This window comes from Trachemys scripta, chromosome 4, assembly GCF_013100865.1.
Source record: "Trachemys scripta elegans isolate TJP31775 chromosome 4, CAS_Tse_1.0, whole genome shotgun sequence".
NCBI lineage: Eukaryota > Metazoa > Chordata > Testudines > Emydidae > Trachemys > Trachemys scripta.
Window position 1 is genome coordinate 62,082,877 of NC_048301.1, and position 23,179 is coordinate 62,106,055.

The following is a 23,179-nucleotide window of genomic DNA, read 5'->3' on the forward strand; positions in this document are numbered from 1 at the left end:
GGGGGGTATTTACCAGAGGAAGGGCGGGGGGGATTTGCGGAAGGAAGACAGGGAGGCGCGGGGGATTAGCGGAGGCAGGCAGGCAGTGGAGGGTATTTACCAGAGGAAGGGCGGGGGGGGGGGGGGTGCTGAGGGAGGGAGGGCGGCAGGCAGGCAGGCAGGGAGGGGGGGGAGGGGTATTTACCGGATGAAAGTGGTCTTGCCCGTGCTGTACTGCCCCACCAGCAGCACCATGGGCTTGTTGTCGAAGTCGGCCTCCTCCAGCGTGGGCGAGTGGAAGTCCTGGAAGCGGTAATAGTCCTCGAGCGGCTGCAGCCGCCGCGCGTACAGCTCCTTCAGCCCCCCGGTCACCGTCTGCACCGCGTCGCCGCCGCCGGCCCCCTCGCGCCCGCCCGCCTGCTTCCCCATCCAGCTGAACATCCCGACCCCGCCGCCCGCTACACGCAGCGCCGCACAGACTGACTCACTGGCGGCCGGCCGGCAGCGCCCCTCCTCCCTGGGCACGGCCCGAGCACCGCCCCCGGGGCGGGGAGCCAGCCCGGCCTTGTCCAACCCTCTCGCTCTCCGGCGGGTCTGCGCACCGCTGGGGAAACCCGGACTGACCCTCGGCCTGGGGGTGTTGGAGCCCAGGTTCCCTAGTGTCCCATCAACACCGATCAAGTGGAGTCACCGCTGCCCCATCCCCGCACGTTCCCAGAGCACGAAGCCGCACGCAACTCCAGAGCCGGCACCGGCATCCCCTGGGGCCTGCATCCTGCTGAGTCCAGCCCCTAATGCCCCCCAATCCCCTGTCCATGCTAAAAAATTGTGGGCCTGGACTCTCTCCTGCCACGCAGCCACCGCAGACATTGAGATCTGGCACATGAACCCTGCCAGACCCATCAGATTTAGGACCTTATTAGTCCCAAATTCGGTGGCACGAATGGACAAATCTAGAGGATCTTACTGTGGGAAAAAAAAGCCTAGATCCCAATCCATCCCTGCAGGAGTTCTACCAATATCCACAGCCAGCACCTGGATCCACATGGATCTCGCAAATTTTGGCCCAATCCCCAAATTATACAATCTGAATAGAAAACAAACATAGCCTCTCCTACTTCACTGGAATAAGCTGGATTGTGATGCACTTTAGCCCAATAATACTATAAAAACATGTATCTGGTACCCAGATTGTGGTTGATTTTGCCAATTTTTTATCCTCATTTCCCCCAATTCTACGTCTGAATAGAGAAAAACTGCACCAGCTTTTAGCCGGACACTGTTGAAACTGGCAGAGCAACACCTCAAAAACATTCAGCACCCTCATCCTAGTCTCTTCATACCAAACTTCTACCAGTTAAATAGAAGAACAGGAGTACTTGTGGCACCTTAGAGACTAACAAATTTATTAGAGCATAAGCTTTCGTGGACTACAGCCCACTTCTTCGGATGCATATAGAATGGAACATATATTGAGGAGATATATATACACACATACAGAGAGCATAAACAGGTGGGAGTTGTCTTACCAACTCTGAGAGGCCAATTAATTAAGAGAAAAAAAACTTTTGAAGTGATAATCAAGCTAGCCTAGTACAGACAGTTTGATAAGAAGTGTGAGAGTACTTACAAGGGGAGATAGAGTCAATGTTTGTAATGGCTCAGCCATTCCCAGTCCTTATTCAAACCGGAGTTGATTGTGTCTAGTTTGCATATCAATTCTAACTCTGCAGTCTCTCTTTGGAGTCTGTTTTTGAAGTTTTTCTGTTGTGATATAGCCACCCGCAGGTCTGTCACTGAATGACCAGACAGGTTAAAGTGTTCTCCCACTGGTTTTTGAGTATTTTGATTCCTCATGTCAGATTTGTGTCCATTAATTCTTTTGCGTAGAGACTGTCCGGTTTGGCCAATGTACATGGCAGAGGGGCATTGCTGGCACATGATGGCATATATCACATTGGTAGATGTGCAGGTGAACGAGCCCCTGATGGTATGGCTGATGTGATTAGGTCCTATGATGATGTCACTTGAATAGATATGTGGACAGAGTTGGCATCGGGGTTTGTTACAAGGATAGGTTCCTGGGTTAGTGGTTTTGTTCAGTTTTTTTTCTCTTAATTAATTGGCCTCTCAGAGTTGGTAAGACAACTCCCACCTGTTTATGCTCTCTGTATGTGTGTATATATATCTCCTCAATATATGTTCCATTCTATATGCATCCGAAGAAGTGGGCTGTAGTCCACGAAAGCTTATGCTCTAATAAATTTGTTAGTCTCTAAGGTGCCACAAGTACTCCTGTTCTTCTTTTTGCGGATACAGACTAACACGGCTGTTACTCTGAAACCAGTTAAATAGAGAAGAAGGGCAGCTGGCTCTACTTCTTGTAGAAATCCAGATCCCTGTGCATCTCTCCTCAAGAGGTGGGTAAAGACACACACACATCCACTACCTAGAAATTGCCAGCTCCTACCAGTTTTTGATCCCAAATAAAGGACACATGTTGCAACTCCTACTTGACCAGAAAAACTTCAGACTTCGGCACAATCCAGTGCAAAAGCAACACAGATCTGGTACCTGGGTCTCACCAGTTCCATCAAAGTTTTGGTCAGAACCATGTGTTTCTCCTATTCCACTATAAAAATCTGGTCCCTGATATCTAGCTATGGACCTGGAGTAGCAAAGTTTTGTCCATTTTTCGTCCTAAATTCCCAATAGTTTATCTTCTAGATACAGCAGATGTAGCCATCCATTATCATCTGAGAAGTCTGTACCTAATGTAATGTGTATCACTGAAGCCAAGCTAGCCCAGACTGAGCATCTTCTTCCTTTCTAGAGACACCTAAATTTCATATCATATTAACATTGACATTTTTCAGTGGAACTGATCTAATAGATGTAGATGATCACATTATATGTGTAGTTTTAAGTGATCATTTCTTATTATTTATCCCTTTTACTTGATCAGTCTCTGTCCAATGCACTGAGATTTTCAAAGCACCCTACGGGATTTAGACACATTCCATTAATTTTAAAGCATTTTAATGGAAGATGTATGCCTAAATCCCCTAATTGCTTTAAAAATCTCAATGCATTGAACAGAGACTTATCAGGTAAAAGGAATAAATAAATAAATAGGCTTGCTGCCTATCTAGAAGGTAAAACTTTGGGGTGGATCTGGGTGAATGGGCAAGACCTTGCTGAAGCTAGGTCCGTATTTGGCTTTAGAGGGTATGACCTCCATGGTGAAGGCTGATACAAAGTCATTAAACTTCTTTGCAACATCCTTTTCCTCCTTAATTACTGCTTGGTAGTCCAACATAGCTACAAACGAGATTTGGTGAGTATTTACTTTTCAAAATCCTGGTTAGACCTCCTACTTTCCATCATGCTTATTGAATACCACATTTTATGCTCTCATCTTTTGGCTTCAGTAGGAGTGGATTCCCTCTCCTCTCCCTTCCCCTCAAAGATTAGCTGTTGGGCTCAAATAACCGCTTGTATTTTAACCATTCTGGTTTTGCTTGCATTTCTGCTTCATGTTTTGTTTAAGACTATGCAAGCCATTTGTAACTCTGTTGTGGTGTATTTAGGAAACCTCCATGCTGAGTCTAAGTATTTTAAAGTGCTTCACGTTTTGACTGGCTTCCTCATTTTTTTGGAAATACCCATTTCTTAAGTTTTGTTTCCCCTTTCTTAAGTTTGGTTTCATGTTTCTTATTTTTGATGACTGCTCATCGAAGGTGTTGAACGTAAACATATTGTAGTCATTATTACTTCTTCCAACCAACATCTGTGTATTACTTAAGAGCTCACTACATAACAGCTATAAAAATAACCTTATAATGCTTCTAAGTTGCAACAAACCAATAGGAGGCAACCTACTCACATACACAGCATGGGGCCAATTCGCCGATGTATTCAGCCAGCTTTGTGTTGCTCTATCAGTGGATAGAAGATTCCTTCTGCCGGGGGTGTGTGCCTGCACATAATCCTGGCAAAGTCAGTGGTACTACATGTGGGAGAAAGGGTCTGCAGAATCATGCTATATGTTATTGAAGTCTGGGATAGTAACATCTTTTAACCATGCACAGTATCAGCACATTTTTACATAGTTCTGAAGTTCTGAGTTTTCTTACTCATGTATGATACCTCTGTGTGTAGTCTTCAAGAGGTTCCATTTTTATGTCTATTAAACTTCGTTAACATGCTCCTTGTTTAAGGTTGCAACTGATTTCCAGTATAAAGCTTTATTTTGTTACTCCCTCTAAAATTCAGAGAGTCCCTGAGAGGGAAACTCTTACTTGGTGTCTCATACAAGAAAATGTTACTCATGGAGCTGCACAAGATGTGGGAAAGGGGCTTATCACTCCCTGTAAGCCCTTCATGGGATCTAAAAAGCAGCAGGAAGGTAAGGGAAGTGGTTCTTCTCTTGGTTCTGCTCATCAAGCTTCCTACCCAGCCACATTTCCCTCCCCCTTTCCTGCACTCAGCAGAATTCTAGTTCTTATGGCACTATGAAGCCAAAAGGAAGAGTGACACACTTGTGCCCTCCTTGGATGAGAGCCCTGATCCTGAGGACCAACAGGAATTTGCAGAAGTAAGACTTCCTTTTTGAAGACCATGGAAAGTCTGCAGCATCAGGACTTCCCTCCACAGAATGTTGGGTTAGCAGTGGGGTGAGCAAGCAGACCAAGGGACCATTCCCATTAATCACTGAACCTCCTAAAGTCTGCTGGATTGCGCTTCCTCTCTTGTAGGCCTGGAAGGGTTTGTAGGAACAGGGGGCCTTTGTAACAGAATGTAACAGAAAAAAATTAAGGATGTTCCCACACCCGAAAAGTTTGTTAAATTAAAATCAAGTTTGCAGGCACATATCAGTGATCTGAGTTTCAATAACATTAGACTTAAAAACTAAACCTCTGCTATGTTTCTACAAAATTAATTTCACTTTAGGAAATTTTTGTGTGTGAGATTGTCTTACTTGAGATGAGCCTAAACTGGAATCCCAAATTCAAACTGTTCAAAACACTAGGAAAGTTCACATTCAGTTCCAATGCTGAACTCTGGTGCTTGCATCATCTCTATGCCAGACTCTTTGCTAGTTGTGAATACAGAACCAACTATTTGCATTAATAGTTCTGCTAATAGAAGAGGACGTTGTTTTTAAAAAAAATCTCATTATTACCACTTAGAATCCAACAAAACATTTTATTATGCAAAATTTTACTTCATATTTATATATATTTGTATAGAAATCTTAGTATGTTAATTATTTTATTTAAAAATTGATTCTGTTCTCTTTAAAGGTTCTGGACTGGCAGTCCTGGTAGTGGAAGTCCTCTCTTAATTGACATAATAGATACAGCACAAACAATGGCAATGCAAGCTGCTTCACATTTCCTTGCCAATCTGCCTCAACCTTGACTTGGAAAGGCCACTTCTAGAAGTGACAGCATTAGTTCAGCCTCAACACCAATTCAGTACTTGGCCACTCTGCTGAGAGTGTTAACAAGGGAAGCACATGAATAAATTATGGAAGAGCTTTCCTCTTTATCTTTATTCCCATTTCTGACAGGCAGATATAGTTTTTCCTGGTACAGATTGAATGCTATTTTTAGCATTCTTTGGATTTCCATCACTGTCTGTTTCAGTTCCTTTTTTCTTCAGTAATATCAACAGATGGATATTTCTTTCGTATTCCATAATGCTGGACAATCAGTAGAATGTTGGGATCCTTCCCAATGATGGGAGAGAAAGATATATCATCACAGAGGAGTATGAGGTTTGAGACTATTTCTATGTTGTTTTTTCCGTTCCACAGCTATACGCAAGGCCTGAAGAATCAAGTCTTTATTATTCTGGACATTGTAGTAACTCAGTTTTGCCAGCTTGTCAAAATCTTCCTCTGAATAGCGCAGATTATTTATATTATATGAACCATTGACATCGGCAACATCAATTTCACCTTCTGCCATCTCTGAGGGACTACGTTTCACACCTAGAGGAAAATAGCAATTAGGTTTATTATTGCGACATGATTATAGTCCTAGGCTTTATCAGCCATGTGCACACAATCAGTCACAGACCAGAGATTTCTCTCCCGTGAGATTTTATTGCTGTGAGGATGTTTTAGGAGTATATTTAGCTTAATTCACTACATTGCTGCCTGAATCACCACTCTCAAGACTGGTGGAAATTAGATGCCTGATGTGGTGAGGGACTGCATCATTCTTTGAGCACCTCCTACAGGCCAGCACACTGGGAGACATTCATAGTGATCTTAGAAAAAGTTGCACATCCACTGCCAAATCAGGAGAGGCGTGTACCTTGATGACAGTCAGCATACAGAAAGAGGGATTGGGGAAAAAGAGGAAGCGTGTGTTAAGAGATGAGTGGCAGAATCAAGTTTATTACAAAGGAGAAATAGTGATATTAATCATTAGGCCTCATGTATTTTGTGACAAGCTACATCTAAACTCTGTAGCAGGACGCCTGGATTCTGTGGGATTCTGATGCAATAGACTGGAAATTCCATGGCAGCTTCATTTAAGAAATGGATGCGATTTTAATTTTTAATACAAAAATGATTAAAAAATTATTACAGCAGCCCCCATATTGTACATTTTGATATTAAATTCAATTTATTATATGATGTCCTCAAATTTTCCATTTTCAACGTAGGGTAGATTTTTGTATTGATAATGAATAACTTGTATTGTAGAAGATGTCCTGGGGGAAGCAGGAGGTTTTAGCACTTGGGTAGGGAACAGCTGAGGCTTTTGGCACATAGGAGGCAGTTTGAGATTATGAGATAAGCACATTAGGTGGATATGGCTATTAAAAATGATCAGCATTCAAGTAGTTAACAAGGTTGACATTTAAAACAGTCAATTTGAGGTTTCAGAGTCAAGAACCCAGTGAAGTGAACAGAAACTTCTCAGGTCTCAGGCTCTGGGGCTATAAAATTGCAGTGTAGACGCCCAAGCCCAAACATCCATACTGCAATTTTATAGCCCTGCAACCTGTCATGTGGCATAAGCCAGCCACGTGTGTTTTATTGCAATGTAGACTTAGTTCAGGATTTAGCTGGGGATTGGTCCTGCTTTGAGCAGGGGGTTGGACTAGATGACCTCCTGAGATCCCTTCCAACCCTGATATTCTATGATAGACATACCTGGTACTATAGTGAGGAGTCTAAAAGCAAAGTCTTTTACAGGCACCCAGCCAATATAGGTTCATTTTAATAAAATTAAAAGTGGGAATCCAGAGAATGGATAAGCTCATCATGCTGGCTTTAGTAAAGTGATTGGCTGCTGCTAACTTACCAGGTGCTTTGTAGTTTCTGAAGGTGTCGTTCACTAGTGGGAAAAGAAGCACTACCGGTGTTTCTGGGCCTTCTTTGTCTCCAACTATGTAGCACTCCTTTGGACTTTTTGCTTCTTCTTCACCTGGCACAATTTTGGGGAAAGGGATTCCCTGCTCTGAGAAGTACTTAGAGGCTTTTATCAAAGGCTGGGTAATCACAGAGGGGAAAACAAAACATCAGAACCAATGACAAGACTAAGACCAAGATTTACTTAAGAGATAGACTTCAATAAGAGTAGAGTAAGTCTTCTGGAGACTTGTAGAGTAAGTCACTAAGCAACACGAATAAGGGTGGTAGCGTCTAGCGCACTGTGAACTACAGTTCCCACATCCCCCTCCGTAGGGTAACCAGATGTCCCATTTTTAAAGGGACAGTACCATTTTTTGGGACTTTTTCTTATATAGGTGCCTATTACCCCTCACCCCCTGTCCCATTTTTTCACAGTTGCTACCTGGTAACCTTACCCTTTCTGCCAGAGCTGTGGCTGCATTTCAGGTGCTGGTGAAGTGATCCCTATGTATAGTTTACATATCACTTTGAGTTTGTATACCACACTGGATTCCTTCAGAGCATGAGGCACCATAGGTTAGTATATTATTATGTGGATGAGTTAAGATTTTTGTGACAAAAGAACTGCATGTTAAGAACCTAATTGTGCAGGATTTACTCATGTGGTGGGTGCTCACTCACATGTATACTCCCATTGAAACTCATCACTGTAATGGTTACCCAGTCAAGCCCTAAAAAGTCAATCACAGTTATTGAGATGGCAAGGCACCTTGGGTTCTCTGAATGTCTGATCAAACACTGGGATTAAAAAAAAGCACCAAATGCTTTTATTTGAAAGTCCAATCCTCGTGATGATATACACAAGTACTTGCATTTAGATATCTGGTGAAACATTCAAATTGTCTTTGCATGTATTTGAATGTCTGACCACAAGGATCAAACACTCAAATGGTTAGGGGTGTGTTTAACTGAATGTGCAGTTTCCCACACATAAAAATGTGTGTGAAAGCATGTTTATACCTGGAAGTGCACACCTATACATGTGGTGGCATGTGTAATTTTCAAGTGATTATAACTTCACTATTTCTAAACCGAATTTCTTCAAAATTAACCAAAGTACACCCTCCCCACCCATCCCCTCAAGGTTAAAATCTTTCACATTCGGATAATCCCAAAGTAGCCAGAATAATTTTTCCCGTATGTTAACATACCCATAACACGTGTTGAACAAGTGATAGAAAATTTTGCCCAATCCAGAAACTTGCACATCATCTCTACTATAAGTAAGGTGCCTAGCCACCCAGTGGAATTCACAAACCCTGAGTTTGGCAGGTTTCCTGTACAATGAATGGGGAGAGATAGGCACCTGAAAATGGGATCCACAAAAACTAATTGAGGAGCTGCCTAAACAAGCCAATAGCAGATGCTGATGAAAGGGTTTTTTTCTAAGCCCTGCCTCTCTGAGGCTTATGCATCTAAGCCCAGGCTGGAGCGAGGCACCTATCTCTACTTGGGATCCAAAGCTGTAAACCCTCTCCTGGAGTCAGGCAACTAAGCCAGTCCTTGCTTAGCTCCTAGTGAAAATGCTGGAAGGAGGAGACGCAGCAGCCTCTCTTATAACTTTTAATTCAATAGTTAGGGCATTCATCCAGAATGTGGGAGACCCCAGTTCAATCCCCCCATCTGCCTAATGTAAGGAAGAGATTTGAAAATTAGTTTCCTACTTATTAAGTGAGTGCCATAATCATTGGGCTCAAGGATATAGTGGAGGTTGCCTCCTTCCCATCCCTCCAACCGAAGTCGGACATGCTTTGAGAATGCCTACCAGTTTGGGCCCCTCTGGTAAGATAGCCATAGCAACCCATAGTTTCTCCTGGTTTGAGGATCCCGCTGAGGCTTGGACATGAGATAGGTGTCCGGCTGTCTAGCTGAGGCAGCAGTGCACATATCCAGTGGCAGAAACTTAAGCTTCTAGGGGACTTTTACGGAAATAATGTAGGTGTCTTACGTGCCTGCAGGGTTAGGTGGTGGCTGAGCAGGGGTTTTGAGGCTCTCATTGGTGCCTATATTTTGGATTTAGGTGCCTAAAGTCAGAGTTAGACACCTAAGTCCTTTTGTGGATCTGGGCCTAGGTAGCGTTTTTTATACAGAGCACACAGTCCGGTGATCCTGAAACAAGGATTCACACCACTGGTAATACAAGTTTATTCCTGTTAGAAACAACTTTTTCTTTAAGTGTTTGGAAATGGAGAGTTAACAATTCTGGCAGCTGAAAGGGGGAATATTACTGAAGAAAAAGGCAAAAAGTCTGACCGCTATCTGTGATCCTGAACTGTAGTTGAAATGCAGGATGAGGTCCACTTTCCTCTCAGGCCTCATAAGTGGTGGGTAACTGGTTTCGAAGGCAAATGCAGTGTCTACCAGAGTGAGGTGATCTGCTGCTCCTGTCAGCTGGTTGGGGTGACAGTCAAGCTCACAGTCTACCAGAAAAATATTTCTTGTCAAGAGTGCGCATCACTGCAAAGGTAGGTGTTCTACTACTCTGAGGACAATACAGAGTTAGAGAGTCGAAAGAGAATTCAGCTCCCTTTTTGACTCCAGACACAGTTTTGTACAACTGTAGTTCAATCTTTTTGTTCTTCACGTCTGGGTTTCCTCATTCTGCCTTTTGCATTATTGACCTGCAGCAACCACCCTTTTGGGCAGCATAAAGTAATGCTTTCTGCAGACAAAGGGGCTCTAGGCTGGGACACACAAGACCAGAGTTCAATTCCCTACTCTGCCACAGTCTTCCTGTATGACAGTGGCCAGGTCATTTGGGCTTGGTCTACACTACCCCCCTAATTCGAACTAAGGTACGCAACTTCAGCTACGTGAATAACGTAGCTGAAGTTCGAAGTACCTTAGTTCGAATTAGTTCGAACTTACCTTGGTCCACACTCGGCAGGCAGGCTCCCCCGTCGACTCCGCGGTACTCCTCTCGGCGAGCTGGAGTACCGCAGTCGACGGCGAGCACTTCCGGGTTCGACTTATCACGTCCAGACTAGACGCGATAAGTCGAACCCAGAAGTTCGATTTCCAGCCGTCGAACTAGCGGGTAAGTGTAGCCAAGGCCTAAGTCTCTCTCTATCTCAGTTCTCCATATGAAAAATTAGGATAATAGTACTTTCTTACTTCATGGGGATAAAGACAGGGAGGTGTCCAGATACTATGGTCGTGAGGTCATATAAGGACCAAAGATAGATATATGTACATTTAGAGCAACTATACAGTTTTCTTTTTCCTTTCACTGGTATATGAAATATTACTGGTTTAAGACGAATTCTCTATATTTATAATGGGGAATACCGCCAGAGCCAGTAAAACTTACCTACCAGTAAAAAGGGAAAAAGACAACTTTTTAACTGCAACTACTGCATATATACTCACCCACACACATGCTACTTGTGATAAATTTACTCTTGAGGGCATTCTGTGCCAAAAAAATTAAAAATTCTGTAAGTTTTATTTGTCAATAAATAAATGTAGAGGCTCCAGCATGGCAGTGGGGAGCACAGGCCACTGGCTGCACAAAGGTAGGAGATCACCCTGCAGTCCCCCCACCCCCAGGACATGGACTCAGCAGTGAGGCTGCACCTGACTCTGACACAGCACAAGGCCAGGGCCTTCCCCAGAAACACCCTGGGGCCATGCCCCTCTGCACCAGGTGCACTAGGTGTGGGGCAGGCCAGCTCAACCAGGCAGGATCCAAGTGTGAAGGGACTCAGTGTAGGGGGATCCGGGTGTGGGATGAAAGGGTTGTCTGTGGGACAATCTGGGTGCAGGCAATTCAGGGGGGGGTCTAGGTGTTGCGGGATCTGGATGCACAGTAGCTTATTGTGGGGGTTCCAGGCACAGGGGCAATAGGACTCTGCAGGGGCTTCCAGGTGAAGGTGGTTGGGGCTTAGCGGAGGGGTCTGGGTGTGGGGGTCTCAGCAGGGGAGTCTGGGTGCTGGGGGAGTGGGGCTTGGTGGGGTGGGGGTCTGGGTGCAGCAAGTTGGGGGTGAGTGGCATGGATGTCTAGATGTGGGGGCTCAGGGTGGTGTGGGGAGGTGGGGCTCATCAGGGCGGGGGTTTGAATGCAGGTAGTTCAGTGGGGGGTGGTCTGGGGTGTAGGAGTGGGGGTCCAGAGGCAGAGGGTCTGGGTGCAGGGGGACTCCAAATGCACAGTTTGAGGTTCAGTGGGAGTGGGGTTCAGGTATGGAATGTTAGGAGGGTTCTGGGTGTATGGGGTGAAGCTTGGCAGGGGTGTCTGGGTATGGAAGGTCCAGATGAATTGGGGTTGGGAGGATGGGGGAGCAGCTCCTCATATAGTGACCCCTCCTCTTGCAGCTGAGGAGTGATGGGGGAGGAAGCTGGGGAGGATGCTGAGCTTACTGCAGCTGGGGGAGGTTTCTGGGGGTGGGTCTGACACAGCCCCAGCCACTCCTTGTAGGGGAAGAGGAAGTCCCATCCTCTCCTGCCTCCAGCCCAGCCGAGACTAGTAGCTGATCCTGGCTCAGGGTAGGAGCCACTGGCTGGGGTGTCCCCAGCCCTGTGGTGATTTACTTCTCCACCGGCTGCTCCAGGTGCCTGAAACGATGTACCTGTGCGGCTAGGGAGTGGCATGACATTGTTCTTGCAGCTTCCCTTTGCTTCCCTGTTAGAAAGTTATTTTTCTGCAGGGAAGCAAAGAAATCCGTGGGTGACATAAATTCTGCGCACATACAGTGGCGCAGAATTCCCCCAGGGGTATAAATTGCAAAGCCATGTGATAAAGGAATTATCGTGTACCTTTAACTGCCTTGTCTGCCCTCTGGCAACTAATCCATCCCCCGGGGACTTACATTCCAAACCTCTGAGAAGCTTAAATCAACCTACAAAAGAAATATTTTCTCCTCCTCTAAATGTGGATTTTCCCCAAAAATGATACATGCCCAAGGTGGGCAAGATTCAGTCATGCACCAATAACAGCCTTTCTATAAGTAAAAATGTCACAGCTTTAAAATCCATTATCAAAAGCAAAGCTAAAAACAGGATCTTTATATCACTGGGAAGGGGAGATTCCCAGCAGGAAACTGCATTTGCTTCTAGCCCTGCAGGACTGTGAGCTATCTTACCTAAAATCATGATGTATTTAGGTATAGAAAGGTTTGAATATCCATTCTAGAGGCTTTTATGGCTTTCTCCAAGCCCTGCATAGTTAGAGTCATGGTAACTAAGACCTCTGACATTTGAAACACAGGGCCCAAAAAAATAATCCAAATGCACTTTTGAAAGCTGTCTAAAACATTCCTAGAGCAAATGTTCTGTAACATCCATGGCATATACAGAATATGTGATACTGTGTTGTGGTATAAAGGTTTCCTAGGCATTTGTTTGGGAGGCAGAAACTTCAGCCTCCTCAATGTCTTGACAATCCTTTCCATATTTGGGGCATATCTGGAATATAAACAACAGCAATATAATAATAGCCTGCATAATTTACTCATGGCTTTGCCACTTATGGGTAATGGGTGTATCCAAATTTATACCCGTGAAGCCTTCATATCATATCATATCATATCATATCATATCATATCATACCATACTACACCACACCACCATGTATTACAACCATGAATTTCTCACAAAGTAACAGAACTATTTGAGTCACTTCATTCACTTCCACTAAGGACCACAGCTATCCACACTAAATTCCAGACCCCATCCCAATCTTTAAAAATGCAGCTTCAAATAGGAAGTTATCACCATACCTTTCCATCTAGAAAACTCATTCTCCAAGTAGTTATTGTGCATCTGGCAACCCTTTAGAAAATTGTGGATTTCTGAAACTGCTGGCCGCAACATAAGAACATCTCGAAAAACAGTTGAAAGGCTCTCTGGGGGGGAGACCACTCGAGTAGTTAACTCGCTTGGCCTCGTAGGTAGAACAGGTTCTTCCTCTGCAGAGAAAATGATAAAAGTTTTGTATATCTGGATTCATTTTGGGGATAATCCTCTATAATAATAAATTATGATAGTATATGTTTGGCTTCATTTCAATTTCCTTCTCTCCTAACATCCAGGTTCTCCACAGAGCTAGTTGCTTATCTGTCTAACCTTTCCAAAATCTGCCTCCTCTTCTCAGTCAGCACTACTAAAAGCCTTGCCAATAATATAGTTCTCTTTAACCTGGTATACTGTAACTTCTTTCTCTCTGCCCCTGACCTTATCCAAGCTGACATTTTGCACCTAACATAATTTTCCTCTCCTGCATCCTTCCCATGTCTCTCTCTCTCTCTCTCTCTCTCTCTCTCACACACACACACACACACACACATTTCTTTACTAATTTCCTGTCTCTCCAACAAAATCAATCTTTTTATTCTTGTTCTAACTAACTAAACTAACTAGTTAGTTATATATATATATATAAACAACAAGCTGCAGTTTACAAATGCAACAAGATAAAATAGTAATATTTGCTGCAGTGCTCTTCTTTCTCCACAGTGTCTGTTGTAAGGATTTACTGTATCTCACATTTTGGTCCCCAACCTGCAAGCCTTTACTATTGAGTGTAGTGCTTTTTATTGACCTTAGTGAAATGACCCACAGTAACAAGGACTATATTATTCAGTAGTAAAGGTTTACAGAATTGGACCTTTGCACCATAAACTCCTTGGGGCAGGGACAATATCTTTTATTTCTGGAAAGCATCATGCACATCTATGCTGCTTTTTATTATTATTACTGTTATTATAATGTATGTCTTACATCTCTGGGAATCCTAATGAATGGTAAGTAAAACTATAAGGAAACATACCTGAGTGGGATAAAAAATAAAATGAATTCCTGAGTGGGATCAAAAATAAAAACCACTTGCAAACAGCAAAAACTAACAAAGGAAACAAGAGTAGGTTAAACCTCACTCGCAAGGAGAACACACATCTGTTGTTTGGCTAGACAGAGAACATAGAAGAATGGTGGGCCCTGGAAGGATAAGCCCCACCTCCCAGACTTTCAAGAGTATTTTTTCTTATACAGCAACAGAGAGTCCTGTGGCACCTTTAAGACTAACAGATCTGTTAGTCTTAAAGGTGCCACAGGACTCTGTTGCTTTTTACAGATCCAGACTAACACGGCTACCCCTCTGATAAGTTTCTTAGACAGTTTAACCTCCTCCTGCAGGGGCATCTCATTTGCATCTATGGTAGATCTCATCAATTCTGCTTCTCAATCAACCAAAATGATTGCTGCACAGTAACTCAAGACATGGCTTTCCGCTTCATGTATTAGATAATAAATAAATTAGTAAAGTAATTAAATAAAATAACCCTAAGAAAAAGTAAAGCAAAAATGCAATGTAAAAATAACTAACCAATGTCAATAACTCTGTCTTGGGTCCATTTGTGCCAGAACTCTTCTGACTCAAAGGAGATATACCAGGCATCCATAAGGTTCAAGGAAAATACACTACTCCAGATCCCTGTGACATGAAAGAAATTTGACAGAGAAAAACCTGTAACTTCAAAGCATTTTATTTAAAAATTGCCTTCTATCCTTACTAGTAAACTTTATTCAATTTCTTTCTGTTAGGAGAGTTCCATATAAAAAAGAAGCATCTCTCTCTTGCTCTGCATGCTCACATGTATAGTAAATATAAAGAGCACCATCTACTGGCATAGGCTACATAGTGCGTTTCATAAATTTGTAGGTTCATTATATTTGTTGTTACACTGCAAATAGCTCCTTTATTAAAAAGATCATCAGACTTTTGCATTTTCTTTCAAGACTCTGGTTCTTGCAGTCCCAAATTCTTTACTCATTTGGATTGCACTTCGGCTATAGATATGCAATCCAGGTTGGAAGCTTACTTTTTAAAAAAAATGACAGCTCAGATTCCCAACTAATCGCATACCTCCAGGAATTGGGCTTTAAGAAAAATACCAAGTATTGCACGACTTGGGGGGGCTAGGGAGGGGAAATCACATGAATTGGCAACAATGCAAATACTACATTTCCTGAAGATTTGAAATGTTGGCCAGTTTGGGGGATTTGAATGAGGTCCAGAAGTAGCTGGGTCTGAGCAGTTGGGAGATTACATGTACACCAAGCTGGGAATTACAAAGAGCACTTCCAAGAGCATTCCAGCCAATCACTGAATGTAGTTAGGGGTCACATGACCTATGTTAGTCAGCATCCTCTCTTTCCTGGGTGTGAGCAGTGTAAAGGCAGTTTGGTGCTGTCACTGAAAGCCTTTTCGAGCGGCTGTTGTGAAAGCTCCATACAGGCAAATAGTCACAACATTGCTAATTTAATAATAGGAACCTGAAACTCCCTTTACATAAATCCTTTTTAGTTACAGCAATCAGGGTGAGAAGCAGGAAGAGTAAGCCAGGGGTTTTCTTTTTCTATAGCTGTGTGCAGTGCTTATGCAAAAGGAAGGGAAGGAAATATTAGATTCTATGTACAATACAGAATTACCATATTGAGGCATCTGGTTACAACCCAGTTGTGCCCTCATAATTTATATTATAACATAGTTTGATGAAGCTGTATAGACAGTACTGTGCTATAGTCCTATAAAGCCGGGGGAAAACACATTCCTGAGCGACATAAGTTTCACTCTCAGAAGTGCCAGTGTGGACAGCGTTATGTCAGCGGGAGAGCATCTCCCACCGACACAGCTATCACCGCTCATTGCGGGTGGTCTAATTATGTTGACGGGAGAGCTCTCTCAAGCTGGCATAGAGTGGCTACACAGGAGATCTTACAGCATCGGTACAGCTACGCTGCTGTAAGCTCTCTAGTGTAGCCATGGCATGAGTTGAAGAAGAGCTGACCTGAAGAAGAGCTCTGTGTAAGCTAGAAAGCTTCTCTCTCTCACCAACAGAAGTTGGTCCAATGAAAGATATTACTTCACGTGCCTTGACTCTCTAATATCCTGGGACTGATACAGCTACAACAAGACTACATATACATATGTGGTAGATATTGTTATTATTTTACTACACTTTTTAACTGTAATTCATGTCTGTCACAGTGACAGTAATATTGCTAACCAGCCACAAATTGGCAGCCTCTTCCTGCTTCCTTCTGCTTCATCCACGCCACATCTCTTTCTAAAACTCATCTGAAAAACTACATGCTGTTTCATTTCTCTCTCATCTGTTTCTGGTCATCTCTGCTCTCTGATATTATTTATTACATTGTATTCTTTACATTTGTAAAAAGTTTGGGGATGCAGTATGTGCAAAAGACTCTCCTTAGAACAGCTGCACTGCTTCAGAATATTAGACATACAGGTCTGTTGCATCTTACGCGCATTTAACATGCGCGATTTCAACTTTACGTGGTCGTCAAAAAAACAAACAAACAAACAATTTTAATACTGTACTTGTAGTGCAGGCGATTTCGCCCGCCATTGAATTCAATGGGATTTTGGCTATCCGTGGTTTTCGCTTTACGCGCTAACCGCGGAACGGATCCCCCGGGTAAGATGAGACAGACCTGTACTGATGATTATTAGGTTATGTTTCAATGTCACATTGCTGAATCAATCAGCACTAAAAGTCAGCGGTAGGACCATTCTATACCAGGGGCTGAATTTCATAGATTTGGGATCCAGAAGAGACTAGTACTTGAGCAAACTTCAACATTTTGAAAATTTTGTTCAAATAAAGGTGAAAAAGTATCTTTCAGATGCCTTGTGCATGACAGTATAATGAAATCAGACTAATCTAACTCACTTAATTTCACTATAGAGAAATTTTAAATCTGCAGATCATGACATGCTATTGGTTCAGATACATCACCTTATACAGTTTCTAGAAGGTGAGACTGTACCAATTGCAGCAACCATAAAACTGTGGCTTGCCAGTGACTGGCTTATGTTACATTACTTTACATTTTTCCAGGACAATAAATCACCTTCCAAGAAGCAGATCCGGGATTCTGGGAGCTTCTTCATCAGCCTACCCATGAAGAACTCACTTCCAAAATTCTCAGCACGAATGAAGGCCCCATATTTAAGGAGTCCCACCTCATAGGGAGTGAACTCCATCCATTCTAAAGAAAGAGTCACAAGAAAAGGTATTACTGCAGTAACCTGACTGCGGGTAAAGAAAAATATTGTTGTTATATAAATAAATTGAGTTATTAATGGAATAAGATTTTGGTTTCAGCCTCTTCATGACAAACTAGTTGCTGAACTACCATATTTTCTAACTAGCCACTTTTATTCAATACAGATATAACAGTGATGAGCATGGAGAATGAATTCTCTTCGACCACAGGTGTCTGGAAAGCTCATGAGATTTCTGGTACTTCCTGCTTCTGTGCAGGCCAGATAATCTTGTGATACTAGCCTCTGTCTTAATATTCTGCTTCTGATTGCAGGCAAAACCAGAAATATAGAGAGACACAAATTTAATTAATAAGAAACATAAGCCCACTTTTGAGTGAATTAAGAAGGATTCTTGCATTAAGTTAACCAGTTTGCCTAACCCTAAGATGAACCCTGTTAGATTTAAAGAAAAATAAATGTCTAGAACATAATTATTACCTCTAAAATCTCGATTGCTAATTTTGTCCTTCACATTGAGAACAAGGTAGATGGGCAGGGGATTCTGACCATGACTTAGTGCTTGTTGCTGATCTGTGAGTTTATGCTGGTCTTCCTGTTTGGAAATAAGATACATAACTGAGGAAAATTTAAATCACATAGGGACCTACCACTGTATTAGGGCTTGGAATATTACAATGAAATGCCTAGTGGATTCCAACCAGGTTCTCCTCTATGGGCTTGATCCTGTAATGTGCTGAGCACTCTGTTCCTGATCCACCAAAGCACATAAGCATGTGCTTAACTTTAAGCACGTGAGTAGTCTCATGCTTAAAGTTGTTTAAAAATCAGTTTGCCAAGGTTTTGTATACTGAAAAATTCAAAGATTCCACTGGTGAAAACTGTCATTTTTTACCTTTTGCTTATTTAAAAAAAATGGGCCCACACACACTTTTTAAAAAAAATTCTCAGTTGAGATCATGCATGAGTCATTTCATCCAGACAGGGTAAATGTCACAGGAAAACCACTACTACAGCACAACTGTACAAGAATGAAGAGCCCAGGTACGATATGGTTTAAATCTGTAGTGTGGCTAGAACTTAACTGTTTCCATTGTGGGCACAGGTGACTTGCACTATGCAGCACTGACCAATAGAGGGCAATGCTGGCTGGGAACAGTGTTAAGTGCCAGCCTGGTTGCACAAGGTGCTGATTCAGCACCTCCCTGAAGTGGCTTCATGGGGAGGGTGGCACTGCTCCCCACACCCTGGTCTGGAACCTTGAAGGAGAGCAGCACTGCCAACATTACCTGCCTTTCTTTGGATTGAATTCAACTCTGGGAGCAAAGGGTTTTGCTAACCCAGAGAAATGATACTCGCATCTGTCTGCATCAGCAGTCACGAAATTCTCCTATTGTCTTTTAATTGGAGGGAGTTGAAATTTTGAATTTTTTTCAGTGACCTTGTGGAATAAGTAAATAATAATAATAAAATAGGGGATTTTATGTGTGTGTGTGTTTTAAATGTAGAAAGTTTTGATGGAAATGGTTAAATCTGAAAAAGCTTGGTCATCCAGTGAAATTTGTATTTTTTTTTATTATTATTATTTGTCTGATTTGGTTCTTTATGTTGCTAATTTTCACTGCTCATCTCAGAGTCACAATGATTGTTTTTCAAAAATAGGGGGGGAGCGGGAATCATTTTTAAAAATCAAAATTAATTCATTTAGAAGAGTTACTGATTTGGGGAACAAAAAATGGGGATAGAAAAATTCCATGGAAAATGAAATATTGAACCATTATGGACAACAACAAAATGAAAATTCATTCATCTCAGTGAGTGTGCTGCCTCCTCCTCCTTCCCTAGCCCACTCTCAGTTCCATATGCCCGTGGAGTCATAAGTGCTGCTTTTCACCTCAGCGTTACATGCTGTGGCATGCTTGGAGTGTGTCTGTTTCTGGCTCCCCAGAGAGAATCAGCCCTACTTACAGCTGTCTGGCAGGCGTTCAGTGAGCCTCTCCTGGTGGACAACAGATTCAACCTGGCCAGGACACTTGCACTAGCCTCTTTTGTGTCATTTTCAATATGGTAGCTACTCCCCTCCAGGGCCAGTGCAAGGAAGTTTCGCGCCCTAGGTGAAACTTCCACCTTGCGCCACCCCCCCACCCAACTAACCCCGCCCCCCCATGGCAGCTAATCTCACCCGCCGCGGCAGCTAACCCAGCCCGAGGAGCCCCCCTCTGCGGCAGCTAACCCTGCCCGGGGAGCCCGCCCCAGCTCACCTCCGCTCCACCTCCTCCGCTAAGCATGCCGGGGCCGCTCTAATTCTCCTCCCCTCCCAGGCTTGCGGCGCCAATAGGAGGAGAATTAGAGTGGGGGCTATGTGCTCACTGGAGGAGGCAGAGTGGAGGTGATCTGGGGCGGGGAGCGGTTCCCCTGTGCGCCCCCCCCCCCCCCCCGCTGCGGGCGGCCCCCCCCCCCCCCCCCCCCGTCCCAGCTCACCTCCACTCCACCTCCTCGCCTGAGCGGGCTTTTAGGCGCCCTCAACCACTAGGCGCCCTAGACGGCCACCTAGTTCACCTATTGATTGCACCGGCCCTGCTCCCCTCCCTCACCTATCTCCCCAGCCCCCTTTCTCCCTCATACTAGGCTTTATCTCCCAGACACAATACTACCCACTAACCTGGTACAAGGTGGGATGTGAAGAGAAGGGTAGATGGCTTTGGGGAAGCATTTATGGGGTGGTAGTGGGGGGGGTGAAACTTCCTCAAAATTGAACATGGATTTGAGAGCACTTCGAAAAGTAAAAGCAGCTCATATGCCAAAAGGTTTGGGCCGCATTTTGGGAACCGCTTGACCAAAAAATTCCAAATTTGCACCACATGCTCTATCCCAGCTCCACTTGTAGCATATGCATTATCAAGGCAATCTCTCTATGCATACGGGTTTTAAGGCACTTTGAAAAATCAGCTCTTAAAAAAGAATTTTGGATTTTCTAGAGTTTCCATGGGCAGGGGGTTTCTTTCCTGTTTTTTGAACAGGTCTAATTTTAACATATCTATGATGCAGTCAACAAATAAAACTTATTTGTGTGGATAACTCTGCAGCCATGTTGAGTGGGTGTATCCAGTTAGGGTTTACAGTTTATCCTCATTTCTACTTTCAGAAGATTAGCTACTTAGAGGAAGACTCTGAAAAGGGCAAATGTTCTATAGTACCCCATCATGTAACATGGCTTCAATGATGAGTCCCCACAGATCTGTAAAACATATCTTGTGCCCCTCTTGTTTCCGCTGGTGCAGCTCCTTTACATAGTATTTCAGACGATCCACGGAAAAACAGGCCAAGAACTTGTTTTTGATCACGTGTTTCCGAGCATCACTGACTGATGCCTCCATATCCTTCTGTGACCAGTCAGGATCTTCATATAAATTTGACATTGTCCTGAGAAAAGGAAATATAAGGAAAAGTTGGGGTTCAAAATTAGAGCTCTTTGAAACCCTCAAGTTTTGGCTTAGAGAGCACTGGACAACATTTCTTGATTTCAGATTGGGTGCGTGGGTTTACATCTTGATGTGCCTTTTGGGTTTGAATGAAACCAAAAATCTCAGTGAAATGTAACTAAATTTAACTGAAACCACCAACTTTCATAAAATTTCCATTAAATGGGCTCAGACTTGCTTGATACCCAGTCCAGGTTTGCCAAAAGGTTTGTGAATTTCAGCAAACAATTTGGAAGCCTAGCTCAAGTTTTGGATTTGTAACAAACTCCCCAATCCTTATTCCACACCTTCCCTGCAGCAACTACATTGCTTAGGTACATGAAAAAGTGATATTAGGATAGTATTAACACCATCAAATTAAAACAAGATTGTTTTAATGTGATGGGTGTGGCTGCTTTATTACAACAATCCATTTCGCTAAGAGTTATATATTATTTATTAATTATTATTTCCTACTTGTGCTGGTGGCGTAGGATTGTACATTTATTAGCACCAGGTCTCCCTTGATTGCCTGTAGCTTCAGATGCTCTAATCTCTCCAATTCACTTTGCTACTTTTCCAGTGTTGATATCATTCACACATGATCATGGATGATAGCAAATATTGGTAAACACCTAACAAAGGCTGACATGAAAAAGCCACACTAGATGAATAAAGCTGCTTGTTAATTATAATTCCGTTGGCCAGAAAGGCCTCTGGAAACCATAAACAGTGATGGTTTCTTGGTTTGTGTATGCAAATAATAATAATTAGATATTTAAACTAGGTTACAATGGGCACATACATAACTACTTGGAGACTAATAAACATTTCACCACTCTGGAGATTATATCTTTAATTAATTTCTTTGTGTCAGAAGCTTGTTGTTCTCCTTACCATGTTGTGCCAGATAAACCAGTGATGTATGAAATACAGTCCAAAACATTCAACTTCTGGATACTCAACAGGTGAGCGTACATTGCTGTCAGTGCTCTAGTACCACCACCTGTTGTCATGAATGCCACCACTGGTACCTATTCAATGCAAAAAAGCATACATTTAATGAAAAATAACTATAGGGGTGGGGACAATTAGTGATTAGAATAGAGATGAGTAGAAATTATGTTAAGAAGTTCAGGCCCTGATTAAAAGGTAAAAAAAAAATGTATATGATCAGTTTGCAAGCAGAGACATGATCTGAATTAACCATGCTGCATAGAAATAACTGGAATTACTCTGAGTTTTCTGTAACTTACTGCTTAGCAATTGGAAAGCAAAGGCTCTCATGTTAGGCATGGAATTTTAAACACTGAGCATAACTGGAGACTAACCTCAATACTTTCAATTCTCCTAAAAAATCCTCTACATCAACATAAAAATACAGGAATTGTTATCTCCTGATTATAATAGACTTGTACTAAATGCAATAAACTATCACTGTTGTGACCTTGTCAGCAGATATTGGTCATCTAGGAATATATATTTTTTTAATATGGAGATATACTTATCTCATAGAACTGGAAGGGACCCCAAAAGGTCATTGAGTCCAGCCCCCTGCCTTCACTAGCAGGATCAAGTACTGATTTTTGCCCCAGTTCTCTAAGTGGCCCTCTCAAGGATTGAACTCCCAACCCTGGGTTTAGCAGGCCAATGCTCAATACAATACAAGCTGTCAGGAACAGTATCCCTGATGATGACACAGCACAACTTGTTGCTGAGCTCTGTGACTTTATCCTCACGCACAACTATTTCAAAATTGGTGACAATATATACCTCTAGACCAGTGGCACCGCCATGGGCACCCGCATGGCCCCACAATATGCCAACATTTTTATGGCTGACCTGGAACAACGCTTCCTCAGCTCTCGTCCACTCACGCTCCTCCTCTACCTACACTACATTGACGACATCTTCATCATCTGGACCCCTGGGAAGGAGACTCTGGAAGAATTCCACCACGATTTCAATAGCTTCCACCCCAACATCAACCTCAGCCTGGACCAATCTACACGGGAGGTCCACTTCCTAGACACCACAGTACAAATAAGTGATGGCCACGTTAACACCAGCCTATACTGAAAACCCACCGACCGCTATGCCTACCTTCATGCCTCCAGCTTCCATCCTGGACACACCACACGATCCATCGTCTACAGCCAAGCACTGAGGTACAACTGCATCTGCTCCAACCCCTCAGACAGAGACCAACACCAACAAGATCTTCACCAAGCATTCTCAAAACTATGATACCCGCACAAGGAAATAAGGAAACAAATCAAC

General features: G+C 43.0%; 2 protein-coding genes across 2 annotated transcripts in view; both read right to left on the reverse strand.

Annotated features, from left to right (window-relative positions):
• EHD4 (EH domain containing 4) overlaps positions 1 to 435 on the reverse strand; it is a 66,914-nt gene extending 66,479 nt beyond the window's left edge. Inside the window, exon 1 of the mRNA XM_034769145.1 lies at positions 185 to 435. Coding sequence (XP_034625036.1) covers positions 185 to 420 — 236 coding nt within the window. The 5' untranslated portion in view covers positions 421 to 435. The remainder of the gene's footprint in view (positions 1 to 184) is intronic.
• A 5,309-nt stretch (positions 436 to 5,744) lies between these two features.
• Positions 5,745 to 23,179, reverse strand: part of LOC117876138 (cytosolic phospholipase A2 epsilon-like) — a 53,555-nt gene continuing 36,120 nt past the window's right edge. Inside the window, exons 13-21 of the mRNA XM_034767976.1 lie at positions 21,797 to 21,933; positions 20,636 to 20,861; positions 17,919 to 18,033; positions 17,285 to 17,422; positions 14,733 to 14,840; positions 13,129 to 13,317; positions 9,668 to 9,834; positions 7,305 to 7,491; positions 5,745 to 5,977 (exon numbers count right to left, since the gene is read on the reverse strand). Coding sequence (XP_034623867.1) covers positions 5,745 to 5,977; positions 7,305 to 7,491; positions 9,668 to 9,834; positions 13,129 to 13,317; positions 14,733 to 14,840; positions 17,285 to 17,422; positions 17,919 to 18,033; positions 20,636 to 20,861; positions 21,797 to 21,933 — 1,500 coding nt within the window. The remainder of the gene's footprint in view (positions 5,978 to 7,304; positions 7,492 to 9,667; positions 9,835 to 13,128; positions 13,318 to 14,732; positions 14,841 to 17,284; positions 17,423 to 17,918; positions 18,034 to 20,635; positions 20,862 to 21,796; positions 21,934 to 23,179) is intronic.